The 13,938-nt window shown below is 34.7% G+C and overlaps 1 protein-coding gene across 2 annotated transcripts in view; it reads left to right on the top strand.

The window, feature by feature from the left end:
* ca8 (carbonic anhydrase VIII) overlaps nucleotides 1–12,503 on the top strand; it is a 23,784-nt gene extending 11,281 nt beyond the window's left edge. For both annotated transcript variants that reach the window (XM_059343975.1, XM_059343974.1), the window contains exons 4-8: nucleotides 2,165–2,260; nucleotides 5,790–5,852; nucleotides 5,935–5,983; nucleotides 8,293–8,405; nucleotides 12,314–12,503. In XM_059343975.1, the coding sequence (XP_059199958.1) occupies nucleotides 2,165–2,260; nucleotides 5,790–5,852; nucleotides 5,935–5,983; nucleotides 8,293–8,405; nucleotides 12,314–12,448 (456 nt within the window). In that variant the 3' untranslated portion in view covers nucleotides 12,449–12,503. The remainder of the gene's footprint in view (nucleotides 1–2,164; nucleotides 2,261–5,789; nucleotides 5,853–5,934; nucleotides 5,984–8,292; nucleotides 8,406–12,313) is intronic.
* Nucleotides 12,504–13,938: the final 1,435 nt, after the last annotated feature.

The raw sequence follows: 13,938 nt of genomic DNA, 5'->3' as shown, positions 1-13,938 counted from the left end.
GTATACAGTTGTAACTGTATTCTTGTGTATTTCTGGAAATCATTCTTTAAAGGTCAGAATTATTTTCTCTCTGCAGTCGGCCTGTCCCAGCACTGACCTCTGACCCCATTAAATATCAGGTCCAAGCTGAAACCATGAAAATGCCAAGAGTTAATAACACTTGGTGCATCTCTTCTTTGATTCATTCATAAGGTCAAAGTGTAAAGGTACGACTCTAAAAGTTTTACAGTGAATAGTAAAACTTAGCCTGACATGTCACCCAAATATTGTTTTTGTAACTTTTAGAACAGAATAAGAATAATTTACACAATCTCAAAAAATGAATTGATAAGCTCTAAAGAGTACTCGTGTCTTGTTACACTGTATTCCAGCATGGCAGACAAGTTTTTAAAACATTTTTTAAAATGTTTTTACTATAATTAGAACGAGGCACATCAAACAAACATTTTTAATGTTTAATTTAACTGGTCCTCTGTCTGCTCACCTAATGATGATGATAATAATAATAATAATAATAATAATATTAATAATAATAATAATAATAATCCATTTTATTTATAAGCGCCTTTCAGAACACCCAAGGTTGGTGAGTTGTTGTTTCTTATATCTTTAAGTTGGGGTTCACAACAAGGGACAATAGTTCTGATAACTCTTATTTCTCTGTTGTGAAATTCAGTCATTAGCGAAAGCTAGCGGCTAACTGATGCTAGCGGCTAACTGATGCTAGCAAGAGTAGCCATTAGCGTATCAATGCTAACTCAAAATTGTGGTCACATTAGCTGACGTTTCATAGCGGCGTTACAATCGTGCCAGAGAAATTCAGAGTTGAGCAAACTCAAAAACAAAACTTTAAATATTTAGTTTAATTGTCCAACTTAAAATTTTATCGAAGTTTGTTGCCTTGAAATTTTGAGTACACCCAACTTTTCACAGAAAATACCTCTCACATTCAGTTTTACCTCTCACATTCACATAAAATACAGATTTTTTTGTGTATGTGAGAGGGAAGAATGAATTATGGCCCATACGGCTCTTCATAATCACACACCAAAAATATATATGTGTTATCTTTTAAAACTGGGCTAAACTTGTTTCAAAAGTGACTGTTTTTAACGGTCATATATTAGATTATATATTAAAAGTATTTCAGCTACTATATTTAGATATCAAGACAGCTCTTGACCTGTTTTTTTTTAACTCAATGCTCCATGGGTCTGAACTGAAACTAAGGAGGCAGACAGAAGTTTTTCCTTTCTCCATGTTCACATTATAGTCCAGACAGATTTCAGAATAAAGGCCTTCTATAAGAAGTGAGGAGCATTTATGGGTACAAGTCAGGAACCGGCCTACCTTACATATCTCAAGGGTGCTGAGTCCAAAAAAAATGGTTCCTAAGCGAAATTTTGAGTTTTTGACCTTCTAATTTGTATCAAATGGCCAAATTGCCCATCTTGCTCAGTCATTGGACCATTTCCCCTTAGTTTTTTTGTAAGTAGCCAATCAAAGATGAGGAAATTAAGTTTCTGGATCTATAGTCTAGAGTCAGAGCAAGGATATAGTGGAGGCTCAGTGTCTTTTTTATGTATATATATATGCAAAATACCAACTGGAACATTTAAAAGTGATATTGATTGAATATTTATGTCGGCTTTAAAAAAACCACACAAATAATGCTTAATTTCACCTTAAAAGTTGGTATTTTGCATATATATAAATATACATAAAAAAGACACTGAGCCTCCACTATATCCTTGCTCTGACTCTAGACTATAGATCCAGAAACTTAATTTCCTCATCTTGATTGCCTACTTACAAAAGAACTTCGGGAAAATGGTCCAAAGACCAACTGCCGCCATTTTGATATGCAAATGAGAAGGTCAAAAACTAAAAATTTCGCTTGGGAACCATTTTTTTGGATTCAGCACCCTTGAAATAAGTAAAGTAGGCCGGTTCCTGACTTGTACCCATAAATGCTCCACACTTTCACTTTTTGGACAATTCCGTCTAGACTATTAACTCGACATAAGAGCCCAGACAGAAAGCCCTCAGTCACCTCCAGCTGGTGCTTTCTTTCTCTCTGACTTGCTGCTGTTCCTTACACCTGTTTATAACAGAGACCTTTCACATACAGCTTGTGTTCTGTTGTCTGTCTGTCTGTCTGTAGCTCCATCTGATCCACTGGAACAGCACTTTGTTCAACACTTTGGAGGATGCTCTGGGGAAGAAGAATGGGATCCTCATCATCGCTCTTTTTGTGCAGGTAAACATCCAGAGAAGAGCTCAGTGTTCCTCAACATTATCGCTTTATTCACATTTTACAAAATATACAGTGCTTAACCCTTTATCAGGCAAAGAACTATATTTGGTAACTTCAGGTAATATTTCGAGAAAAAAGTTGCAAATTTACTAGATTAAAGTGGCAAATCTACAAGAAAGAAAGTCGCAGATTTAAGAGATTTAAAGTGCACTGAAAAAAGAACCAACTTAATTGAATTGTTTCATTTGGTAACACCTAAATGAATTAAGTTAATTAATTTAATAAGTTTAAATTAATTTGAAAGAACTTAATTCATTTAGATGTTACCAAATGAAACAATTCAATTAAGTTGGTTCAACTATTTCTTTTTTCAGTGTGGCAAATCTGTGCGAAAAATGTTGCAGATTTACGAGAAAAAAGTTGGAAAAAAGCAACTATTTTATCCCAGATTCACCACTTTAACCCTTAATAGGACACTCATTGAAATACTTGCAAATTCCAAATTTCACTCTGACTTTTTTTCTCGTAGATTTGCAACTTTTTTTCTCAAAATATTACCTGAAGTTACCAAATATAGTTCTTTGCCTGATAAAGGGTTAACAAATTAAGTAGACCACACGTTTTAGCCACAGCTGTCCTAAATGAACAGCATTAGAAATGACCAAAAATCATTTTTTACGTTTCTGTAATAGTTTATACAGCAGTACGTAGAAGCTCTTTAACCAAAATTATATTTTTAATGCTCAAATATAATTATTATTGTTAGCCATGAATTTTCAAATTTACTGTTTTACAAAAAAAAAGTAAAAATAGTAAAGCACATTATTATTTTTTAATTAAGATATTAAATTATAGTTATTTACTTGCATTCCTGAACAGAAAAATGAGTTTCAGTGGTTGAATCATAATATAATAATATAATTTTAGAGTATTTCTACACTGTGGTGTCGCTACTTTTACTGAAGTAGAATGTCGGAGTACTTTACCTGCTACATATGTTTGTGTGTCATATTAAGAGGTTTTTACAGAGAGAAAAAAAAGTTAAATAAATTGCTAAATCAGTGCTTAATTCTCCTTTGTATGACATAATATACTGTGCATCTCACATAAACTGTTAAACAGAATACATTTGAGTCCTACAAGATGTGTGTGGGAAATTAAAAAAACAACAACTTGTGTGCTGATAGAATATTTTTGTAAAAAGATTACGAAAGTTTCTGCAGCCATCCCACCTCCACGGCCCTCAGTTTTTAAAAAAATATTGACTTTTCAGCACGTCAGTGACCTTAAAGTGTTTTCCCTTCCTGGGATTGTAAGTGTTGTTTTTCTACATGGGCGAGCAGCTTCATTCCAGATTATCTCAACCATCCTGTGTGATATTATAGCAGTGGTGGAAGTATTCAGATCCTTTACTGCAGTAAAAGTACTAATACCACGCTGTGAAATTACTCCACTACAGTGAAAGTCCTGCATTCATAACTTACTGAAGTAAAAGTACAAAAGTATCAGCATCAAAATGTACTTAAAATACAAAATAAAAGTACTCGTTTTGCAAAATGGACCCACTCAGATTGTTTTATATATTCCAAATATATTATTAGATTATTATTATTGGTGCATTTATGTAAGTGCTTTAATTTTGTAATGACAGGGCTCATATTAACTACTTAATATACTGTTATGAGGTTAAATTTATTATTTAATTGATGATGTTTTTATGTTAAGTCTTGACCTGAAAATTGAACATGAAAAATTTGATCAATTCAAAATGATTAAGCATGTTTATATGTTAAGAAATATAATAGTGGATCATTGTTTGTGTTTATTTTTCTCAAGATAGGGCTCATTTTAACTACTTAATATACTATTATGAGGTTTAAATGAAAAAAAAAGTCTAATCACTTTAAATTGATCAGTTTTTTATGTTAAATCTTGACAGAAAATGTAGTGAAGTAGAAGTATAAAGTTACATAAAAAGGAAATACTCAAGTAAAGTACAAGTACCTCAAAATTGTACTTAAAATTGTACCAATAGTTGAGTACTTAAATGTACTTAGTTACATTATCAGTGATTATATGTATGACTGGTTGGAAAATTCCTATGAAACTGTCTGACTCAAACTACCTCATTACTTTTCCAGTGAAACACTCGTCAGTTTCCCTGGAAGGAAAACAATGTGGGAACTTTTTACATCAGTTTAATGAAACTTTATCAAACCTGAGATAATAAAAACAGTGTGGGGAGGGATGTGAGTCAGTCCAGCTCCTTGTTGTTTCTCCCAGACGGCCTGACCTCCTGAGGCCTCCGCCGCTCTGAACACAGTCCACCTCACACGTCCTGTTTCTGACGGCTCTTTTAGCTTCTACTTCCTGCTCGGATCCTGTAAGAATACAGCAGATATGAACTGAGATCTTCTTAAAACACTGATGACGTCTTTAATATAGTTAATGACACACTGTAAACAATTATCTTGTAAATTAACAGTAGAATACTGGCAGCAGGGTTTCCAGCATTCTACTGTTAATTGTACAGTTTGTTACTGTGATAAAACCACATACTGAATTACAGAACAATCCTGTATCTCCTTGATTTGACAATAAAATACTGATACTGCAAACATCATCTAACAAATAAAACAGTTCAACTCACCCTGTGATTTGCTCAAGAAATGCAGGATTAAAATGGACGTTCCAAGAAAGGAAACACCATGTCTCCTCTAGATCAGTAGTTCTCAACCTTTTTGAGTCGCGACCCCCAATTTAACATGCATTTTGTCCGCGACCCCCACTCACTGAACACAATCTCACACGCACAGTTCAGATCACCCAAAAAAAGAAACAAAATGACCAAAAAAAGGAAACAAAATGACCAAAAAAGACTCAAAATGACCAGAAAAGACTCAAAATGACCCAAAAAAGACACAAAATGACACAAAAAAGAAAAAAAATGACCAGAAAAGACACAAAATGACAAAAAAAAGACACAACATTACCAAAAAAAGGAAACAAAATTACCAAAAAAGGGAAACAAAATTACCAAAAACACACAAATTGACCAGAAAATGATCAAAAAAAGACAAAATGACCAAAAAAAAAAAAGACCAAAAAGACTAAAACACATTAACACATGAACACTTTAACACAGTGGAGACAGAGCTGACTTCCAAAATGATTTGGCGACCCCCAGAAATCATCTCGCGACCCCAATTGGGGTCCCGACCCCAAGGTTGAGAACAGCTGCTCTAGAAATACAGCAGCTTTCTGTATTTTCTCATCCTCTCTGCTGTTGATTCTACCACAACTCCCAGAATGCAATGCTATTTACGGTATATTACAGTATTTTATGGGAAACGGCAAACTACCTATATTGCCCAGGATGCATTGTTTTCTACAGTATAATACCTTTTTAATGGAAAACAGTAAGTTACTGTTACAATTTGGCTGTTTTCTTACAGCAATTTGTTACAGTGTAACATTGGCCCTTTACATAATAAGGTCCTGCTGAAAGCTGAAATGTCTTTGTTTTTATCAGGTTGGTAAGGAGCATCTGGGTCTGAAGGCCATCACTGAGGTGCTGCAAGACCTGCAGTACAAGGTGACAATTTATTAGATCAGATAAAGATAATTACACTTACATTAATATAATAACTTGTGTTGTGTTGCTGTTTTACCATTAGGGCAAGAACAAGATTATCCCCTGCTTCAACCCCAACACGCTGTTACCAGGTGAGCAGGAAAAACCCTGTGTCATTTCAAATGCAAAATGGATATATGAAGGCCTGAGGAAGAAGAGTTTTAACACTGCAAAAAAGCCAACTTGTATTTTTTGGCCTAAAACAGTGATTTAAGTTGGTAAAACTTGGAAATATAAATGATTGACATTTAGGGCAATAATGTAAGTTAGCACAACAAAGGAAGCCAGTTGTCTGCTCAAAAACAAGTTGGTGAGTTGTTGTTACTTATATCTTTAAGTTGGGGTTCACAACAAGGGACAATAGTTCTGATAACTCTTATTTCTTTGTTGGGAAAGTAGGTCATTAGCGAAAGCTAGCGGCTAACTGATGCTAATGGCTAACTGATGCTAGTGGCGCTGCTTGTTACAGCTACAAGAGTAGCCATTAGCGTATCAATGCTAACTCAAAATTGTGGTTGCAACATTAGCTGACATTTCATAGCGGCGTTACAATCGTGCCAATTCAGCACATTGCAGAAGTTAGCAGAAGTAAGGATTAAAAGTTATTACAATGTAAAATTATAAGTTAGTACAACTTACAGTTGAGTTGACAAAAATCTGAATTCAGAGTTGAGCAAACTCAAAAACAAAACTGAAAATATTTTGTTTAATTGTCCAACTTGAAATTTTATGGAAGTTTGTTGCCTTGAAATTTTGAGTTCATAGTTGACTCTACTATCCTCTTATCAATTAATTAATCCTTAATATCTGTTTATCTTTTAATCCTCCTTCAGACACATTGTAAAGTGTGTAAAAATACTCCCTTGTGTGCCCCTCAGTACATTTTTTGCACTTTTTCATTAAAAATACTCACTAATTTTCCCTGTAATAATGAGTGGGACAAAATTTTGCAAGAATTTCAGTTTTTTAAATTCATAATAATAACATTGTTATAGCACTTTTTAGGAAAAAAACTTTTTTTGCACCAAGGGGAAAGGTGGCGTATTTATTTAATAAACTTAAACAAAAAAATAAAAATAATAATGCATTAAAATCAATGTGGTTGTCAATTATTGACATATCCAAGGGTGTAATAATACCCCCCCCCCCCCCCCCCCCCAAAAAAAAAAAAAAAAAAAAAAAATTACATATTTTGTGTGTCATTTAAAACATGTGGGTTAATTGTCCTAAAGGGGCATTAAAGTGTGAAAATTATTTAAGAAGTTCATGTACATTTGTAGTTATGATCAGGACTGAAGTTGGTTAAAAGATTTAATGCTGTGAAAGTGAAAAAAATATTAATATATAATATTTTATAGCACTTTTAGGGAAAATATATTTTTTTTACTGAGAGTAAAAGGTGTCATATCTTTTTTTAAATAAACTCATATTGCTCAAAAAATAATAATGCATATAAATCAATGTTGTTCCCCCAAAAAGAATTCCAGTTTGCACTTAGTATATGGAAAATATTACATATTTTGTGTTTTTTTATCATTTAAAACATGTGGATTAATATTCCTAAATAATATTTTTATAGCACTTTTTAGGAAAAGAACATTTTTTGCACTGAGGGTAATTTTTTTAATAAACTAAAATTCTGCTCTGTGACGTTCAGTGAGCCTGTCTGCTATTATTGCGCCTCACTGCTGGGCTGCAGAGAAGCTCCAGTAAAACAACACAGTGGACATGACATCTGGCAATTTCTATTTGGTCAAATCAAATACAAACAAATTGTTTGTTTTTTCCTGCACCTGCCATTAGCTGAAGGCAAAATCAGTGTTGCACAGCTACAGGTCACAGAAAATGACGAGTCACAGAACGTTGTTAATTTAGTTGCAAATTTACTAGATTAAAGTGGCAAATCTACAAGAAAAAAAGTCGCAGATTTAAGAGATTTAAAGTGGCAAATCTGTGCAAAAAAAGTTGCAGATTTACAAGAAAAAATTGGGAAAAAAGCAACTTTTTTCTCCCAGATTCACCACTTTAAATCTCATAAATCTGTGCATTTTTTTCTCGTAGATTTGCCACTTTAATCTCGTAAACTTTTTTCTCAAAATGTTATTTTCGTATGTTTTTTTTACACATTCTGGCAGTATGTAATATCCTCCAATATTCTCTAGGGTTGAAATTTGGAATTTGCAAGTATTTCAATGAGTGTCCTATTAAGGGTTAAAGTGGTGAATCTGGGAGAAAAAAGTTGTTTTTTTCCCACTTTTTTCTCGTAAATCTGTGAATTTTCGCACAGATTTTCCACTTTAAATCTCTGAAATCTGCACCTTTTTTTCTTGTAGGTTTGCACTTTAATCTAGTAAATTTGGGTTAAATTTGCATTTCAAATGAAATGTTTCTGTGCCCTCAGACCCTTTACTGAGAGACTACTGGGTGTATGAAGGATCTCTGACCACGCCGCCCTGCAGTGAGAACGTGACCTGGATCCTCTACCGCTACCCTCTCACCGTCTCACAGCTGCAGGTAAAACAAAGTCCAATAATGTAATAAAGTATAACACCAAGCACCTTTAGATTTCAAGAAGCTGTTGAATCATTCGGTTGTCATGGATAATTCGTTTGTGAAAAACGGATGAACGGGTCAAAAGTGAATAAACATTCAACTTTGACCTGTTGGTGGCGCTAGAGCTCTTGAGCTAGAGTTGATACACAGTATCACCACTTGAACCCAAGTAATGGGTGGTCTGCTGTTAAATTATTACAATATTGGGGAATTATTACATTATCAGGACTTGGGAAATGAAGGCTAACCTGATAATGTAATAACCTCCCATTAATGTTATACTTTATTTTTTCCTTTATATATTTTTTTATTGGAAATTAGCATTCATAAGCATCAGTACAAGACATAACTTATTCCACAGCTGATTTCCACATTTTTGTTTTTTTAAAGGGTACATTAGAACAAAGAACCACAAAAGAAAAATAAATACAAAACAAAACAAAAAACATAGTATTATAATAATATATAATAATATATAGGGAGGCAAAAAAGCAGAGAAACAGAAACATTAACAATTATGCTAATAATACCAATACATAAATAAACACAGGATGCCAAGTATGCTCATTAAAAAAATAAAAAAAATAAAAAGATTTTAAAAAATACCTTAATAAAATGAATGAAAATGTTATACTTTATTACATTATTGGTAAAAAGTGTACTACATTATTGGGAAATGCACTTTATTATATTATCAGGAAGTTATTACATTATCAGGTTCTACACCCCTGCCAATCAATGAGCCTTCACATAGTCTTCAGTAGGTTAAAACGTGACTCATGCTCTCTTCCAGCAGGTCGTTATGAAGGAAGATGCTGGTTTGTCCTCTGACATTTATTCAGTCTTGGTCCTTGCTGCTCTCTGGCATGCTGACCCTTTGAAATGCTAAGAGAAAGAATGTCTTCCTGCTGTCCTCCAGCCTCAGGTGGTATCCATACTAATGTGGATGACTTTATGACATTCCAGCTACAATATCTGCACAGGGACTTGATTTAAACATCCAGTTTCAGCCATTAGAAACGTTTTTATGATTGGCCAGATGGTAGCTACAACCTGGCTACAACTCTCATTTCTGGAGCCTATATTTGTTTTCATGCAGTCAAATTGGCACCATTAAAAGTATGCCAAATGAGCTACACTGTAAAAAAAAAGTTTGAAGAAATTACAGTAAAACACTGTCAGGTCAAATTGCATAAGAAATAGGGCGTTAAATTAAAAATAGCAAGAACAAACAAGGAATAGTACAAAACTTTTGAAAAACTGTAGAAAAAACATATTTTTAGTGTAAAAATATAAACATTTTCAGGTAAAATTAATGGAGAAATACCATAATGTCACAAGGACACACTTGCCCTTAAAATAAACTAGACTACTGAGTCTAAATGACAGTTTTTGCTGATATTTACATTTCAATTTACAGTAGAAAATCCACTCACTGTGTTTGTACGGTGATGTTTTGGCAACCACAGCTGCCGGTATTTTACCGTAAATTAAACAGATTTTTTTGACAGTGTATTAACAGTTCCTTTCTGCAGTTGTACAGAGAACTGTCACTGAAAAACACTTAAAGTTCTGGTGTTACAGTATAACAACCGTCTTTTATCCTATTATTTCTATGTGCATTTGTGCATCATGTCTGTATGTCTTCAACTGAGTGATTTATTTAATAATTTATGAGCTTTTTGTCACAGCCACTGCAACTGCTGGCTGTATTTATGTCCATATTTGTCATGTTAAAGCCATGCTCCCACTGCTGGATCAGCAGGAACAACAGCAGAAGTGTTAAATGTCCTGTTTACCGAGACTACAAACACCTCCAACATCCGGCTATAATGACTGAAAGAGAGTGTGTGTGTGCACAGTGCAGGTAATCATGCGTTTCTATGCCGACAAGTTTTGCACTTTGACAGTGAGCTATAAATCCTTCGTCTGTGAGCCAACAATGCAGCAGAGCAACTGTTGTCATATTTGTTTTGGCTTGCCACCGTACAGTCCACGTGCATGAGGTGATCATATCTGCAGTTGGTGCACAGGAAGTCAGATTATAGAACCTTTCTGTCACATTTTGGTCTAAAAAAAACAACAAGATGTAGACCACTGTATCCGTCAAAAGCTCATCTCTGTTGCCGGGTAAACACATGCTTGTTTGTCCATCCATCTGCTGCTTTCTTTAAGCAAATGTTTTCTCTTTACGAGAGTTTTCACAGCTATGAAAAGTCTCAGCTGTCTTCAGATTATGATACTTAATTCCCACACTGTCATTTAATCATTACAGGCTCTTTCTTTGTCATTAGAGACGCTACATGGGTCAAAATTATACTTTTTCCTTTTTACTCAAAGCTTTTAACCAGCTTTTTCAAGTTATATGGAGTACTTCTATATGGTTGCTATTAGTCAGGTAATATTTCGAGAAAAACGTTGCAAATTTACCAGATTAAAGTGGCAAACCTAGAAGAAAAAAAGTCACAGATTTAAGAGATTTAAAGTGGCAAATCTGCGCAAAAAAAGTTGCAGATTTACGAGAAAAAAGTGGGGAAAAAAAGCAACTTTTTTCTCCCAGATTCACCACTTTAAATCTCATAAATCTGCACATTTTTTTCTCGTAGATTTGCCACTTTAATCTCGGAAACTTTTTTCTCAAAATATTATTTTCGTATGTTTTTTTTTTTACACATTCTGGCTGTATGTAATATCCTCCAATATTCTCTAGGGTTGAAATTTGGAATTTGCAAGTATTTCAATGAGTGTCCTATTAAGGGTTAAAGTGGTGAATCTGGGAGAAAAAAGTAGCTTTTTTCCCACTTTTTTCTCGTAAATCTGCAACTTTTTTCGCACAGATTTGCCACTTTAAATCTTTTAAATCTGTGACTTTTGTTCTGCTATTAGTAATTGTGACAAATTTCAGGTGGATTAGGGTGATCAGCTGTGAGCAGATTTATTCGATCAAACATGTCAGAAATGTGCGTGACAACAGCCAATCGGAGTCTACCTTTTCCTTGCTGTACTACTGTTTGTAAGTTGCCGGGGAAGTAAACAGAAAGACCAAATGTGGAGCTAAACGTGGAGCTGAGGACAGAGAAATAGATGTCAGCCATGACTGGGAGCAATAAACCAGAGAGGTATAGGTGAATGTTGGGAAAAAGCAAAGAAATCACAATCCATCCACTGCCGTATCGAGAGAAAACTAACATTCACAGCACGGCAATTCACACAAAGGTCTGGTGCATTCAGTAGTTGGAACGGCTATGGTGCATTCAAGAGTATGGGACATATGAAAACTTACAGAGAAACAAGTTATTACTGAATCTTAGTTCAATATAATAAAATATTATATTTTAGAAGTCAACTCTGTCTCCACTGTGTTAAAGTATTCATGTGTTTTAGTCTTTTTGGAGATTTTGTGTCTTTTTTGGTGATTTTGTGTTTTTTTTTGGTGATTTTGCGTCTTTTTTTTGGTGATTTTGTGTCTTTTTTTGGTCATTTTGTTTCCTTTTTTTGGTCATTTTGTGTCTTTTTTGGTCAATTTGTGTCTTTTCTTGTTATTTTGTGTCTTTTTTGGTAATTTTGTGTCTTTTTGTTGGTCATTTTGTGTCTTTTTTGGTCATTTATGTCTTTTTTTGGTCATTTTGTGTCTTTTTTCGGTCATTTTGTGTCTTTTTTTGATCACTTTGTTTCTTTTTTTAGTCATTTTGTGTCTTTTTATAGTCATTTTGTGTCTTTTTGTGGTCATTTTGGTGATCTGAACTGTGCGTGTGAGATTGTGTTCAGTGAGCGGGGGTCGCGGACAACATGCATGTTAAATTGGGGGTCGAGACTCAAAAAGGTTGAGAACTACTGGTGTAGAGTAAAAAATCTTTCCTCTCCTGCAGATCGAGGAGTTTCGCCGGCTGCGGTCACATGTCAAAGGGGCGGAGCTACTAGAGGGGAACGACGGGATGTTGGGGGACAACTTCCGTCCCACCCAGCCGCTCAGTGACAGGACAGTCCGTGCCGCCTTCCAGTGACCTTTAGTTCCTGCTGCCAACCCAGAAAGTCTCTGGGACCTACAGAGACAAAGACAGAAGGTACCAATAATCTGCTCTGTCCTGTTTAACATGCAGGACTACAGCTGGAGCAGCTTCAGCCCACTTCACTTAGGTTCAAAACTCAAAAACCTCAATAAAGGGCATTTGTACAGGCTGCCGTTTAAGGTTGGAGACGTGTTTGAAAAAAAAGTATAATTCTGATTTTAAGGTCAAACCTGTTGCTGCTGCATATCCAACCTGTTCTGCATCAATAAAGCATCAAAGTAAATTATCCTACACAGTTAACACTGCAACCTGTAAACCAAATATGTGTTTTGGAGATTATGGATATTTGAAGTACAAGTCATTTTTTTCTTAGCAATTTGCCTGTGTAAACATTGAACACACACACACACACACACACACACACACACACACACACACACACACACACACACACACACACACACACACACACACACACACATTCTTCGCCAAATCATTTTGGAAGTCAGCTCTGTCTCCACTGTGTTAAAGTGGTCATGTGTTAATGTGTTTTAGTCTTTTTGTTCAATTAATCAATTCAATTTTCTTTTTTTGGTCATTTTGTGTCTTTTTTGGTCATTTTGTGTCTTTTTTTGGTCATTTTGTGTCTTTTTTTTATCCTTTTGTGGTCAATTTGTGTCTTTTATTGGTAATTGAGTGTCTTTTCTGGCCATTTTGTGTCTTTCCTGGTCATTCTGTGTCTTTTCTGGTCATTTTGTGTCTTTTTTTTGACCATTTTGTGGTCAATTTGTGTCCTTTCTGGTCATTTTGTGTCTTTTTTTTATCCTTTTGTGGTCAATTTGTGTCTTTTTTTGGTCATTGAGTGTCTTTTCTGGTCATTCTGTGTCTTTTCTGGTCATTTTGTGTCTTTTTTTTGATCATTTTGTGGTCAATTTGTGTCTTTTTGGTCATTTTGTGTCTTTTTTGGTCATTTTGTGTCCTTTCTGTTCATTTTGTGTCTTTTTTTATCCTTTTGTGATCAATTTGTGTCTTTTTTTGGTCATTGAGTGTCTTTTCTGGTCAATTTGTGTCTTTTTTGGACATTTTGTGTCTTTTTTTGGTCATTTTGTTTCTTTTTTGGGTCATTTTGTGCTTCATTATTTGTCCAAAATTTGTTGTATCAACTGAGTTTGTATGATCTGAACTGAAAAAGGTTGAGAACTACTGGTCTAGAGAGTTGGGATGATCATTTTGTGTGGGTTCATGAATACACTTAATAATTTAGTCCAGTGCAGCTTTAATTTAGCATCTACTGTACATAACAAAAACCTAAAGAGTGATTTAAATCAATATGTTAACTCCCCAGCATCTGCCGACCTCACCCTTTTCTCTTTTTTTTTGTTTAATTCAGCACATTTCCTCACAAGGGACGGTCCTTTAATGAAAGTAGGCATGCTGTCCCTGAGGGATTTGGGTCCTCTGAAACCGCAGTGTAGTGGGCCAGG

Source organism: Centropristis striata, chromosome 11, assembly GCF_030273125.1.
Source record: "Centropristis striata isolate RG_2023a ecotype Rhode Island chromosome 11, C.striata_1.0, whole genome shotgun sequence".
Taxonomy (NCBI): Eukaryota; Metazoa; Chordata; class Actinopteri; order Perciformes; family Serranidae; genus Centropristis; species Centropristis striata.
Note: the sequence above shows the minus strand (reverse complement) of the source record. Positions and strands in the feature narration are given on the sequence as shown.